Here is a 12,697-nt window from a genome sequence, read left to right on the forward strand (position 1 = left end):
AAAAAAAGGAGAGAGTTTTAACCTGATAACGTACGGTAGCATCTTAAAGCTAATGCACCGCCAAGAAAGAGGGTTATAAAGTGGCCACGTGTCCATAAGCAAGAGAAGAGTCGGTGATATCACGGTTTCACAAACCATTTAATGGCCTTGTAGTCGGTGTGAATACGTGGCGAAAAGGGAACGGTCAGATGGGATCAGATTTCCGTGAGGCAAGCCGCGTTGGACCTAAATATCTGAGTCGTCCACGAGCGATTTCGTAGGCGGCTGACTCGGAGTCGGAGCCAAGTTCCCACCTTTCGATGCAATTTGACCGATTACCGAAACTGCCCTGCCTCCATATACACAATAATATACGGTTTCGTAGTGTATAAAGTCATGTATTCAAGATCTACAACTCTTTACGTATTCGGTGTGATTTTTTTTCCTTTCTGCGAGAAGGGATATAAGACTCAGAGGCCACCCTTTCTCAGTCGCTCAGATAAAAGTGAAGCTACGGTCGTACTTTGCTTTAGCCTTCGCCGGAGTTCTCACCGGGCAATTATCGGAATATTCATTGAATCTGAGTAAGTGTTCTTGAAAACTACAGATGTTGTTATGGTTTTAGATATCGTTTTCGTTGTTATCTGTGGCATATGTGTGGTTTTGGATTGAGTTTTCTGATCCGACTTTCTGGGTGAATGATGGAGTGGGATGATGCGACGAAGGGGAATTTCTTAATTTGAAGTAAACGAGTGTTTATGTGTATTTTTTATTTTTTTTCTGTCCATTCGGTTTCTCAGATTTTCCGGGAATCGTTTATTGATTGATGTGTTGGCTTAATTTGATTTGATTTATTTGGTTGCAGGTTGGAGTGAATTGAAGGCAATAAAGCAACTCTTTTTTTCTGGATCCGCTCGAGAAAGTTGCGAGATTTCCGTTTGGAGGGAAAGAAAATTCTTGTTTACTCAAGCTTTTTGGGAGGGACTTGGATTCCCTTTTTTAATGACTCTGTTTGGCTAAGCTTTTGGGGTTTTTTTTCTTCAACTGCATCTCGACGTTTTCAGAGTAGTTTTCCCATCAGAGATGGAAGTTAAGGTAGCTACGACCTGTTTGCAGTGGTCACAGCCAATTGTTTCCCACTCGCCTTCTTCTTCTCAAACTCTAGCTTCCGCTATCTCATCTCCCCCTTCCAAACGTCGGAACCGCTGCGACGGAGGAGCGCTCGTGTGTCGATACGTGCACAGACTGGACCGATCAGCTTTCTTCGGAATCCCATCCACTAACCTCTGCAGGTCCCGATCCTTCGAGTCTCCAAAACCGAGAGCTCACAAAATAAAAAGAGCTTGCAGTGCAGGTCTAGATTCATTATCCGATGAAGAATTCTCGAAGAGAATTGAAGAATTGGCTCTTAGATTTCAAGTCTCCGACGAAGATGAAAGTACAACGAACGACGCCATGGATGCAGAGTCTGAAATGGTATCTGATTCTATAAGTATGGACGCCTGTAATAGTGGAGATTGTTTCAACAGTTCCATCGAAATTTCATCCAAGATCAACTTCGTAAAGCAAAGACTATTTCCGTCCTCTAAGCTCGAACCCGTAGAGCCTCCGTGGCCAGAAATCCGGTTAGACCCACCGGACTGGCCTGGAAGAGATGAGGTTGTGTCGGCGAATATTGAACGAAAGGCGAACAGTGTTGATCTTCCGTTTTCGCTTCGAATCATTAAAAGAAAGAAGCAATGGAAAGAGGGATTCAGAGAAGCAGGGGAATCCGCATACTGTTCCGTGAAAAAGGCCTTCTCTTCAATGGTGTTCATCATTCGAGAGCTTCACAGTTTCACGTTACAGATGAGAGAAGTTCCCCTCTACCAAGATTTACAGGGCATTCTGGATCGTGTCCAACAAGAAATGCACGCTTCTTTTGTGTGGTTATTTCAACAAGTGTTCTCCCACACGCCCACTCTCATGGTTTATGTCATGATCCTCCTAGCCAACTTCACCGTCTACTCAATAGCCAACAACACCGCAATCGCCGCTTCTCCCCCACCAGGTCCTCATGCTGCTACCATCGAGTCGGTTTTAGTATCCGATTCTCAGCAAGACAAGCAACAAAAGTTCGATTCCTCCATAATCAAGAAGTTCTCGGTATCTTCGTCAAACGGTAAAACAACTTCAATCGGAAACAATGGCGGCGGCGGCGGCAAGGTCCGACCCACCGCCAGTGGAACCGACGGAGACGGCCGTTTCGACAGGTCGGAGTTCCACCAAACAATCCTTCCCGATGGGGTCTCTCAAATCTCCATTGGAACTACGAGAGAATCCGAATCAGTAACAGGCGAGGTAGCCAGAGAAGAAGAAGTAGCTCACTGGAACTCAATCGTCGACGAAGCTTCGAAAATGCAAGCTGCATTGCGAGACGAGTCTCTAGACCACGAAACCATGCAGAGATTCGTTTCGCCGGTGGAGGCGAAGATCGAAGCTGACGACTACGCCGACCACTTCAGAACAGAGCTGCTATACCAAATGGGCCTTGCCCGTGAGCCGAACAATCCTCTTCTCCTCGCCAACTACGCCCAGTTCCTCTATCTCGTTGCGCACGACTATGACAGGTAAAAGTCGCGCCACCCTCCTCCATTGCCGAGTTAAGTCGGTGCCCATTCTACGAGTCAAAAGATTTGTAGTCTTTTTCCAAATCTCCGATAGCGACTTGTGTGGTTACCCGTTCATAGAAAAAGAAGAAAGAACTGGAATCAGTCACGAACTTCTCACGTGGTGTTGATTGTTGACCTTAATTTCTCTTTGCTTATTCACAGAGCGGAGGAGTACTTCAAGCGAGCGATAGCGGTGGAGCCGCCGGATGCGGAGGCGTACAACAAATATGCGAGCTTTCTGTGGGTGGCGAAGAAGGACCTTTGGGCGGCGGAGGAGACGTATCTGGAGGCGATCGCCGCCGATCCAAGTAACTCCTACTATGCAGCCAATTACGCGCATTTTCTCTGGAGCACAGGAGGAGATGACACGTGTTTCCCCCTGAGCCCCTCTGACGACACCCAGGACGCATAAACCCCCCAAAAAAATCGAATTAGAATTAAAAATGACACACCGCCTCTACCCTCGCCTGTTTGTTGATTTTTATTATGAAATAAGAAGAAAGAAAAAAGAAAAAAGGAGACTTCGTTTTTTATTTTTCCACTGGCTTCTTTGAGATGTGAGAATGTGGGAAATGCGGGGGCCGGTGTTGGGGCGCGCGCGAGGACGCACATGGTCGATAGGAGATCCGATTCCTGAGCCGGAGATATTCGGGATCTGTTTGGCTACTTTATTCTTGGTGAGCGGCTTACTAGAGATCTACTAATAGGCCAATCGAGAGCTGTTGCTTTGGGTGTTGGGTATTGCATTTTGCATAGATTGATATGCTGCTGCCCACATGCCAAACTGTGATTACATTTTTGGTTTTGAATTTAATTTTTTTTGTGGAATATTTGTCATTTTAAAATCATAGAAAAAAATGTTGAGAAAGAGCGGTCTCAATAATCCAATCAAGTGTGGGTAATATTTGTTGAAAACAGAAATTTTGAGTTGGAAATAGGGTGTGAACTAATGGGCTGTTATGACTGCATATAAATGTGAAAGGGATAATGCAAATGGGGTTTGTAGTTGATGGAGTAGGCTCCATTCTTCAATACTCCACTTTCTTCAACAACACTAATTATTAGAAAGTTGATGCACGGGCAAAAGTCCATTGGCTAATGGGGCGACTATTAGCAAACATATACCCTGGGGAAAGCATATGTTTGGAGTAAAATCACCAAAAATTTGGACCCCTTCTATAAGTGCCCATTTGAATATGAGAAGCTTTTGACGAGTCCCACCAAAACAGGAAAGCCAAGATGTGGTAGTTACAAGGTGGGTCAGGCAAAGGATGGTGGTGGTTGTTGCCACATTAAGTGGCTCAATACTGCTTGTTCTCTCAATGTTTTACAATGCTGTCTTGTGGAGGAAGATAGACCTCCAACATATAGCCATGGCAATTTATAGATGTTTAAAAATTTTGTGAAATATATAATTTCTATTAAGACATAAGCTCCAAGTACCAAGAAGCACTGCTAACATTCTTGACACATACACATCATGCATGAAGAGGAAAGACGCGATATAGAATTTTCCTGAAATCGAGTGAATATTGGAGTTTGAGAAGAAAGTTTTTGTAAAAAAACACATGGGGCGGACTGTGGAGTGCATATTTATGGGCCCTTGCTCATTGGGATGGGCGTTTGGACAAACAGACAATGACGGCAACTCACGTGAAGACATGGTGAGATTGAGCTGCTCCCATGTCCCCATTACTCTCCCTCCCATGCCTCCCTCCTACGCCAACAATACATTATGGAGGATGTTTTTCTACTTGGGTGTATGCATGCACATTTATTTTTTATTTCATATGGAACACATTTATTAATGTTGAAATAGCCTAGAACGGATGAATGAGTTTTCTTTCAAAACTAAAATTGCTTTTGGAATGAGGTTAATGGGGTGTTTGATAAAGCTTAATATTTATTATTTAACAATTTAAATAGTTAACTTAAAACTTAATACTTAATTTTTACTTTGTGTTAAGGTTGTTTGAAAAAATAAACTTAAGATTTATTTTAAATTATCAAATTAACATATTTAGTTTCACAAATTACAATTAAGGTAAAGGAGGTTGAGTGCCAAGGTTGTGGAATAGCATAAGTGAAAGAGATCGTGGACTTAATTAAAGCAAAAGAGATCGTGGAGTTAATTAAAGTAAATGAGGGTAAAAAGGTAAAATGAAGATATGAATTTAATAATAAATTAATTATTTTTACTTATTACTTAAAGTTGTTTTTGACTTTAAGTCATATCTGTTAACTCAAGGGTTCTCCTAATAAGGTTTTGATGATGATAAATCGTGGTTAAGCTACTAATTGGTTTGAATTGTAAAGAATCTCATGTATTAATTTGGAAATTCATCAAATGACCTAATGAATACAAGATCAAGACGTTATGAAGACCTTTAATTATAGGAAACAAATGTAAGATGAATGCATGAGTATACTTAGGTTTTACATATCATTTCATGCATCTTTGGAAAACTCAGTTTATTCTTTAAAGTTACAATTTCATTAAAACCCGAGTTTTATCAAATGTGCTTTAGGTAAAATGTTTCAAAATTGACATATTAATTTACCTAAAGACTTTGCTTAAGTATTAGAAGAGAAAAGAACAGAAAAAGATAGGTTTATGGGCCAAAATGTTGAACTGGTCGAGGCATTGGGCCAACCGGCTCAACTAGCCAAGGTACGGGTCGATCGGTTCCCTTTGTCTGGTCGAGGAGTGCAAAAAGCACCTTCTCTTTTCCAGTAGCCTTTCCTTTCTGGTCGAGGTATCTTTCTTCCCGGTCAACCTCTAATTGAGGTCCGGTCTAAGCAACGGTAACCTGCTAAAACATTAAATGTTCCAACAGCTAGTAAACCTGTCGACCCACAGATTGACTGGTTGAGACTACTTTTTTATTTTCTTGGCTTCTGATGTTAGAAACCTATAAATAAAGAGCTCCACTTCATTTATGAGATATAGAACATATGCATTTATTTGTATACCCACTTGTTCTTGCCTTAAAAGCTCTCATTTATTTCTTGGTGCATTAAATCTTCACTTGCATATCCTTTAGCGCACCTTTGTAATTCATCATAACTTTGATTTGTATTTAAGCTATTATTAAGCTAGGTTGAGGGATTCATTTTTGTAAAATTGAGTGTTAAAACCTTAAAGTGAGTTGAATCTTGAAGAGATTGTGTAAGAGCTCATTGGAGTTGGAATTCAAATGTAAAGGAGATTAGAAACTTGGTTGAAGCTTCAAGTTAGTAGAACTCTCACTCGGTTAGGAGCTTGAGGAGAGTAGACGTAGGTAAGGAAGTGTCGAACCATTATAAAATCCAAGTTTGATTTCTTTAACTCTATCTCTATTTAGTTGCTTCACCCCCCCCCCCCCCCCCCCCCCCCCCCCCCCCCCCCCCCCCCCCCCCCCCCCCCCCCCCCCCCCCCCCCTCCTCTTGGGTGTTTTTCTCATTTAAGATTAACCTTTATTTTCTCAATATCATTAAGTTATTTTACCAAACATAATTAATTTAGTTAATGACTTAAATTAAGTTATTAAACCACTTTAAGTTATTAAGTTAATTTATCAAATATCCACTAAATTATATTAAAGAAGCTATTAGTCAAAGAGTTCTTCTAATCGCGTTTTGATGATAACAAATCATGGTTAAGTTGTTAATTGGTTTGAATTATAAAGAATTTTCATGTATAAATTTGAAAATTTATCAAATAACCCAATGGATGCACGATTAAGACAATTGGAAGACCCTTAATCGTAGGAAATATATGCAAGATGAATGCACGGGTGCACTTAGGATTTTCATATCTTTTCATACATCTTTAAAAACTTGGTTTATGCATTTAAAATAACATTTTCATCTAAACCCGAGTTTTATCAAATGAACCTTAGACAAATTGTTTCAAAATTGATATATTAATTTACCTAAAGACCTTGCCTAAGTGTTAGAAGCAAAGAGATCAGAAAAAGATAAGTTTTCGAGCAAAAAATGGTGAACCAGTCGAGGCACTAATGAATCGGCTCAACCGGTTAAGGCATCAGTTGACTGGTTGACCCTCCTTGGTCGAGGTTCGGTTGAGAGATGCAAAAATTTTCTCTTTTCTAATAGCATTTCTTTCCCGGTCGAGGAATATGTATTTCCAGTCGAGATTTAACAATCACCTACCAAACATTTAATGCCAAACGGCTAGTGAACCGATCAACCCCAAGCTCGACTGGTCGAGGTTGTTTTTTGACATTTTGGCTCCTGAAGCTAAAAATCTATAAATTGGGAGCTCCACTTCATTTGTGAGGAAGAGACACCAACATTTATTTGTTTACCTACTTGTTCTTGCCTTAAAAACTCTAATTTTTTTTGTTGGTGCATTAAATCTCCGTTTGCATATTCTTTAGTGCACTCTTGTGATTTTCCTAATATTTAAATTGTATTTAAACTTTGTTGAGCTAGGTTGATAGTTTTAAGCTTCTTGTTTGAGTGTTAGAACCTTCAAGTGAGTAGAGACTTGAAGAGAACAGTGTAAGAGCTTATTGGAGTCGAAATCTAAGTGTAAAGATAATTAGAAGCTTGGTTGAAGTTTCAAGTATAGTGAAACTACTCTCACTCGGTTAGAAACTTGAGAAGAATGAATGTAAAGAAGTGTCGAACCACTATAAAAATTGAGTTTGCTTTCTCTAATTTTATCTCTTTACATTTGTGATTTTTGTGCTTAAATTTATTGTATTTGATTTTTTTTAAAAAACCCCAATTCACCCCCTCTTAGATGTTTTTCTCTATTAAAATTAGCCTTTATTTCCTGAGAAGCTCAAAGCTTTGGTTATAAGTAAATAAGTTCTAAATGAGTTTTGGGCTTTAAAATTTGCTTAATACGAAATACTACTTTGAATTGCTTTTTCCTTTTGGTTTTTAAGTTATGAGAGAAAGTTGAAATGAAAATGATAAGTTTTTAAAAATAATAATAATAATAATAATATTATTGTAAATTTTGACTTCACACTAATTACTTTTGATAATCCTGGTATTTTTACTTAATATTTACTTTGGTAAAATTATAACTCTTCCTAGAGTTTTTCCATATTTTCATTGTGATCGTGCAAAGTGGGTTATTTAAAAAAAATTATTTTTTGACTAATTTCTTTAAATAAAATTAAATTGTAAAAGTGAATATACAAAGCCAATCAAGTCATATTATGAAAAGCATAACTTGTATTGGGAAATGGGGAAAGCTTAAAATAATGAAAATTATTTAAAGACTTATTTATTTATTTTTTAAATTATTCATTCTATTCATACAAGAGAAATAAAATTAAAGAAATATTTCAATTTTATTTTTAAAATTTTGTCTTCAATCATTCGTTCCTTCCAAAATTTTTCCCATTTCCTCTTCATCAAAATTTCATGATTTGTGGAGCCTAAAAATGTCAAAATTGGAAACCCAAAAAATAATTAAAAAATAAAAAGAAGTTATAAATAAGAAAGAGTGAATTTTGGTCATATTCTCAAAGATGGACTAAATACATTTAATCTCCATAAGTTTGAAATTTCATCATATACTTCCTTATTTTAAATGAGAGGGAAGTTTGGTGAAAATAAAAAATGAAAAGAATAAGGAAGGTATTTGATAAAATTTCAAACGAGACTAAATGTATTTAATCGAAATCTCAAAGACCGTGAATAAAATTAACCCAATAAGAAAAATAACCCATTTTGATCCAACTTGCATAGAGTCCAAGTCGGACTTTATCTTAGGCCTGAAATTTAGTTTGATTGGGCTCGGCCCACCCCACAGCCCCACAGAATTTGCATCGGAATTTTGGGTCTATGGGTGGGACAAAATGAACTCAAGTAAAGCCCATTTTCCATTCAATAGTCCCTCTCTTTCTATTTTCCCTTATTTTTAACATATATATTTTATTTATTATTTTTATCATTTCCATATTTTTAAAAATATGTGTTCTTATAATTTATTTATAATTATTAATGAGACAAGTGATCACCAAATACGAAAAATTAGTGAAAATTTAAAAGAAATACTAGTCATATTAAAATTTTAATAATAATAATTCTTTAAATAGCACTTCCACAAAAGAAAAAAGGGCTTCGAGATGCATTGGAAGGGCATAATAGTCATTTAAATTTAAATTTGGTAAGAGATTATTAATCCTACAGTAATCAAAATCATAAAGATGATAGCTTAAAATTCTCCCAAAATTCCTCCCATTAATAGCCACAATTCAATCACATAAATGATATTTGGCACACCATATTGTCAATAAATGGGAGAATCCAAATATTAAGTCTGCACAAAATTCCAAAACTACCCCCATTCACACAGAGAATTGGAATCCATAAGGTATGTTTTCGTCCTCTCATATATACAAGCTTACAGCTAAAATTGATAGTACTTGTTTTAAATATTAAAAAAAAAAAGGAAAAGAAATTTGGGTTTTGTAATTTAATAAAAATAATTACAATTGTAATTATTTATTATTTAATAGTGGGGTTTAAATGTCTTGCCACCAATCCCTCCACCTCTCTTTCAGCTCGTCTGCGAGGAAGCCCAGGAGTTACAGCCTCTTCAGATTCTCAGCCGTTGGATGGGGTCACACGGTGGCCAAGATCAGCGGCTGGAATGCCATGTGGACATGTCAAAGGGTGAGGACTATATATAATTATATATGGTGCAAAGCTGGTTATGGGGGTTTCTCACAAGTAGAGAAAAATCTCAAAACCGCCTCAAATTTAGTTCTCCTTGATCAATTCCCTCCTTGTTTTAATCTCTTTCAAGCTTTTTTTTTCTTTTTTTTTTCATGGCGGGTGGTGGTGGTGGGTTTGGTGGTTTTGGGGGCTTGGGAGGTGGCTTTGGGTGCGGAAATTTCCAAAGCCACCATCCTGTTTACCGTCCAAGTCCGCCATTAACGGCCATAGACAGGTTCTTGGTGGGTCAGAGCCATTTCTCACAGAGGCAGACTCAGAACTCCGAAAGGAACAGTGGAGACGTGGTTTCAAGTAACGGGTTTCATGATTTTTACTCAGCAAGTGGTGCAATTGGTAGCATTGGAAGTGGGGGTTCATGGCAGTTTCTGGAAGAGGATGGTCTGAATTTGAAGGAGAAGAAGAGTTCAGAAGTGGTTCAGAGCGGAGAAGAGAAGGTGGCGAAGAGAAGTTCAAGAGCGAGCGGTAAGAGAGCGAAAGGTGGCTCTTCTGCAACTCTGATCAAAGGGCAATGGAGTGCAGAAGAGGATAGGTGATATGAAAATTCTTCATTTTCTCGGTGAAATGTTCTTTGTTTCACGCTCTTACTTCGTTTCGAGTTCACAGCACTGAAGTGATCTAGACCTCATTTTTCTTTCTTTGATATGAAGGCAATTGTTGAGGTTGGTGAACGAGTTTGGCGAGAAGAAATGGGCTCAAATAGCTAAGAAGCTGGGCGGGAGGGCAGGAAAACAGTGCCGAGAGAGATGGCACAACCATCTGCGTCCTGATATCAGGGTTTTCATCTCCTCTTTCATCATTTTGTTGGCCATTATCACTTCATTGATTTTATGTTTTGATCACTACTACTTTTTTTTTTTTTATGAAAGATGAGTATGGGATTTCTAGGGATTCTAGAATGAGTATCTAAGATGTTAGATTTGAACCTAGATTTTTAGATCTTTTGTGTATGATCGTTTCTTAGTAGTTTAACAGGAAAAACCCTAGATTGTCATATCTGGGTTGTCTTCTATTTCATATTCTTTTACAATTCTATATTGGACTTTGAAGAATCTAATGATCAGGAGAATTGTTTGGTCATCATCTCAAGCTAGTTTTTTTTTCCTCTTCAAGGAGAAAATGAACTCGCTTAGGGCTTGTTCTACATTCTTTCTCCGTCTTCTCTATGTGATCTGTGTGTTCATATTGATTCTATTTTCAATTTTTTTTTCTTTGGGTAATTCAAACTCAATTCCAAAAAGTGCTTTCTTTCTACATATAAGCACCTTGACATGCAGACCTTAGGGTTTGAGTGCCTGTTTACACCCATTAGTTCTCACATAGCTTATATTCCATTTCAGTTCGGCCTTCACTTTCATGTGATCATGGAAACTTTTCAATGATAGTTATGAAAAAGTTGTACCTTTAATCTTTATATGACATTAAATCTCCATCAGTTTTTTGCCTTTTTGGTTATTTTAATATGAAATCACTTACATGGTGAACATTTTCTTTGTGACTCAAACTTTCAGAAAGACGAATGGGATGAAGAAGAGGAAAGAATATTGATTGAGTGGCACAAGAAGGTGGGCAACAAATGGGCTGAAATTGCCAAACGTATCACTGGTAGAACCGAGAACACCATCAAGAACCATTTTAATGCCACAAAGAGAAGGCAAGACTCGAGAAAAAAGAGCAACAAGGATGATCAAAAACCTCAATCTACTCTCCTCCAAGTTTATATCAAAAGCAAGAAACTAGACGATAAATGGACCACCACCACCACCACCCAAAACGCCACCGCCACACCCACATCCTCCACCATCTCAGAGGATCCACCCACCACCCATTACAAAGCTTTCCTCCAAGATTTTTCCGAATCAACCGTCCATGATTCTCCATCCCTCATGACTCAGACATGCGATGAAGAGTTACTATTCATGCAAAACCTATTTTCAAGTGACTGCGGTAATCCACCATTTGCGGGCACCTCCGAAAACATTAGCTCCAAGGGAGTAGAAGAACCGATAGAAGAACAAGATGACATGGCTTTGGACTCTTTTGATTTGTTCCAAGCCAGTGGCTCAGCTGAATGTGGGTCTACTTCCATTCAAGGAAAGGCTTCGTCGACCCATCTTCACTCAGATATTTACATATCCAATCTGCTGAATGGAACTTCAACTCCATCATCAGCTTCCATTGATCATTACTACAGCTATAATATTAACCCCATGAACGTAGAGTTTCTCACAGATCCACCTTCTTCTTCAAGTGGAAAGAGAGAGATGGATCTGATAGAGATGCTCTCTTGCTCTCGATTCTGCAACCAGGGCACTCACACGAATTTGTAATGCTTGTGGCCTGATGTTTGTTGAATATGTATTTGACGTAGAAACTGTTGGAAGAGATGCTGTTCTTCCAACAATAACTTTTTTTTTCCTTTGTTTGTGCTTCAATCGCGAGTTCCAACTGTAAATAAATGGAGTTTGCCCTCTCATGTCTAAATAAACTTGTTTAACTCTACACTAACCAAAAAAATTAGAAACAAATCCTTAATTAAGTCTAATAACTAGGGGTGCAACATAGACGGGTTGGCCTGACCCAACCTGATGTTTGGACTTGAGCAAATATTTTTATTATTTGGGTTGAGGTTGAACTAAGTTTTCTCAATTCAAGCTTAAGTTGAGTTGGACTCGGATGAAGGTTCAAACAACCAAACCTAACTTGAACCCTTTTTAATATTTTTATCATATTTATTTATTATGTTTGTTATCATACATGACAATATTAATTTTCTTTTTAGATTATTTTTTAAAATATCAAATTATAATTATATTATATATTATATATTATATATATATAAAATAAAAATCACTGTATATGGATTTTGAATCATACAATCTAATCAATTTGACCAAACCAAGTGTAACCTGATCAACCAAAATTTAATACGATTAACTCAAATCTAACCCAAATTTATAAAAATGATATTGGATTGGGCTTAAATTGAATACCTCAAATTAGAGATCGGATTGTGTTAAACTTGGATTAGTTATTTCTTAATTCATATTGGACTTGAGTTAGTCATTAATCTTACTAACCCGCCCAAGTTGTAACCCTATAAATAATTGAAAAAAATTCCTAGAATGAAACTTAGCAATGGTATATCCTTAAATTCATTTTTTATATTAACTTTAATCCTTAATTTCATCCTATTTTCAATTTTTTACACACTGCCACATTGTAAATCCAAAATAGCCCTAACAAGCTCTTTCAAGTCCCATGGCTCCCATCCAAGGCAAACAAAAATCAAGATTTGCTTTATTTAGCATCAAATAACTACAAGTAAATAAAACACATTTAAGGAGCTTTAGAGTTGGTTTGAC

At 37.6% G+C, this 12,697-nt stretch overlaps 2 protein-coding genes across 3 annotated transcripts; both read left to right on the top strand.

Annotated features, from left to right (window-relative positions):
• Positions 1 to 454: 454 nt before the first annotated feature.
• On the top strand, positions 455 to 3,545 carry LOC117916309. 2 transcript variants are annotated; one of them, XM_034832265.1, is made up of 3 exons: positions 455 to 563; positions 845 to 2,588; positions 2,793 to 3,545. In XM_034832265.1, exons 2-3 carry the CDS (start codon positions 1,063 to 1,065, stop codon positions 3,040 to 3,042), a joined length of 1,776 nt encoding a protein of 591 aa, XP_034688156.1. In that variant the 5' UTR covers positions 455 to 563; positions 845 to 1,062; the 3' UTR covers positions 3,043 to 3,545. The 2 variants fall into 2 exon arrangements, with proteins under 2 accessions (XP_034688156.1, XP_034688157.1); XM_034832266.1 differs by lacking the exon at positions 455 to 563 and adding an exon at positions 576 to 723.
• A 5,882-nt stretch (positions 3,546 to 9,427) lies between these two features.
• Positions 9,428 to 11,662, top strand: LOC117917038 (transcription factor MYB64-like). The gene is made up of 3 exons (XM_034833266.1): positions 9,428 to 9,864; positions 9,983 to 10,109; positions 10,844 to 11,662. Exons 1-3 carry the CDS (start codon positions 9,428 to 9,430, stop codon positions 11,660 to 11,662), a joined length of 1,383 nt encoding a protein of 460 aa, XP_034689157.1.
• The last annotated feature ends 1,035 nt before the right edge of the window (positions 11,663 to 12,697 follow it).

The sequence above is a fragment of the Vitis riparia genome, chromosome 6 (assembly GCF_004353265.1).
Source record: "Vitis riparia cultivar Riparia Gloire de Montpellier isolate 1030 chromosome 6, EGFV_Vit.rip_1.0, whole genome shotgun sequence".
Lineage (NCBI taxonomy): Eukaryota > Viridiplantae > Streptophyta > Magnoliopsida > Vitales > Vitaceae > Vitis > Vitis riparia.

What these genes read in the sequence shown, in the direction of transcription:
- LOC117917038 (XM_034833266.1), top strand. Translation starts at nt 9,428, where the DNA reads ATGGCGGGTGGTGGTGGTGGGTTTGGTGGTTTTGGGGGCTTGGGAGGT. An exon ending in TGGAGTGCAGAAGAGGATAG is followed by an intron (nt 9,865 to 9,982) that starts GTGATATGAAAA and finishes TTTGATATGAAG; the next exon opens with GCAATTGTTGAGGTTGGTGA. An exon ending in ATCTGCGTCCTGATATCAGG is followed by an intron (nt 10,110 to 10,843) that starts GTTTTCATCTCC and finishes TCAAACTTTCAG; the next exon opens with AAAGACGAATGGGATGAAGA.
- LOC117916309 (XM_034832265.1), top strand. Translation starts at nt 1,063, where the DNA reads ATGGAAGTTAAGGTAGCTACGACCTGTTTGCAGTGGTCACAGCCAATT. An exon ending in GTTGCGCACGACTATGACAG is followed by an intron (nt 2,589 to 2,792) that starts GTAAAAGTCGCG and finishes GCTTATTCACAG; the next exon opens with AGCGGAGGAGTACTTCAAGC.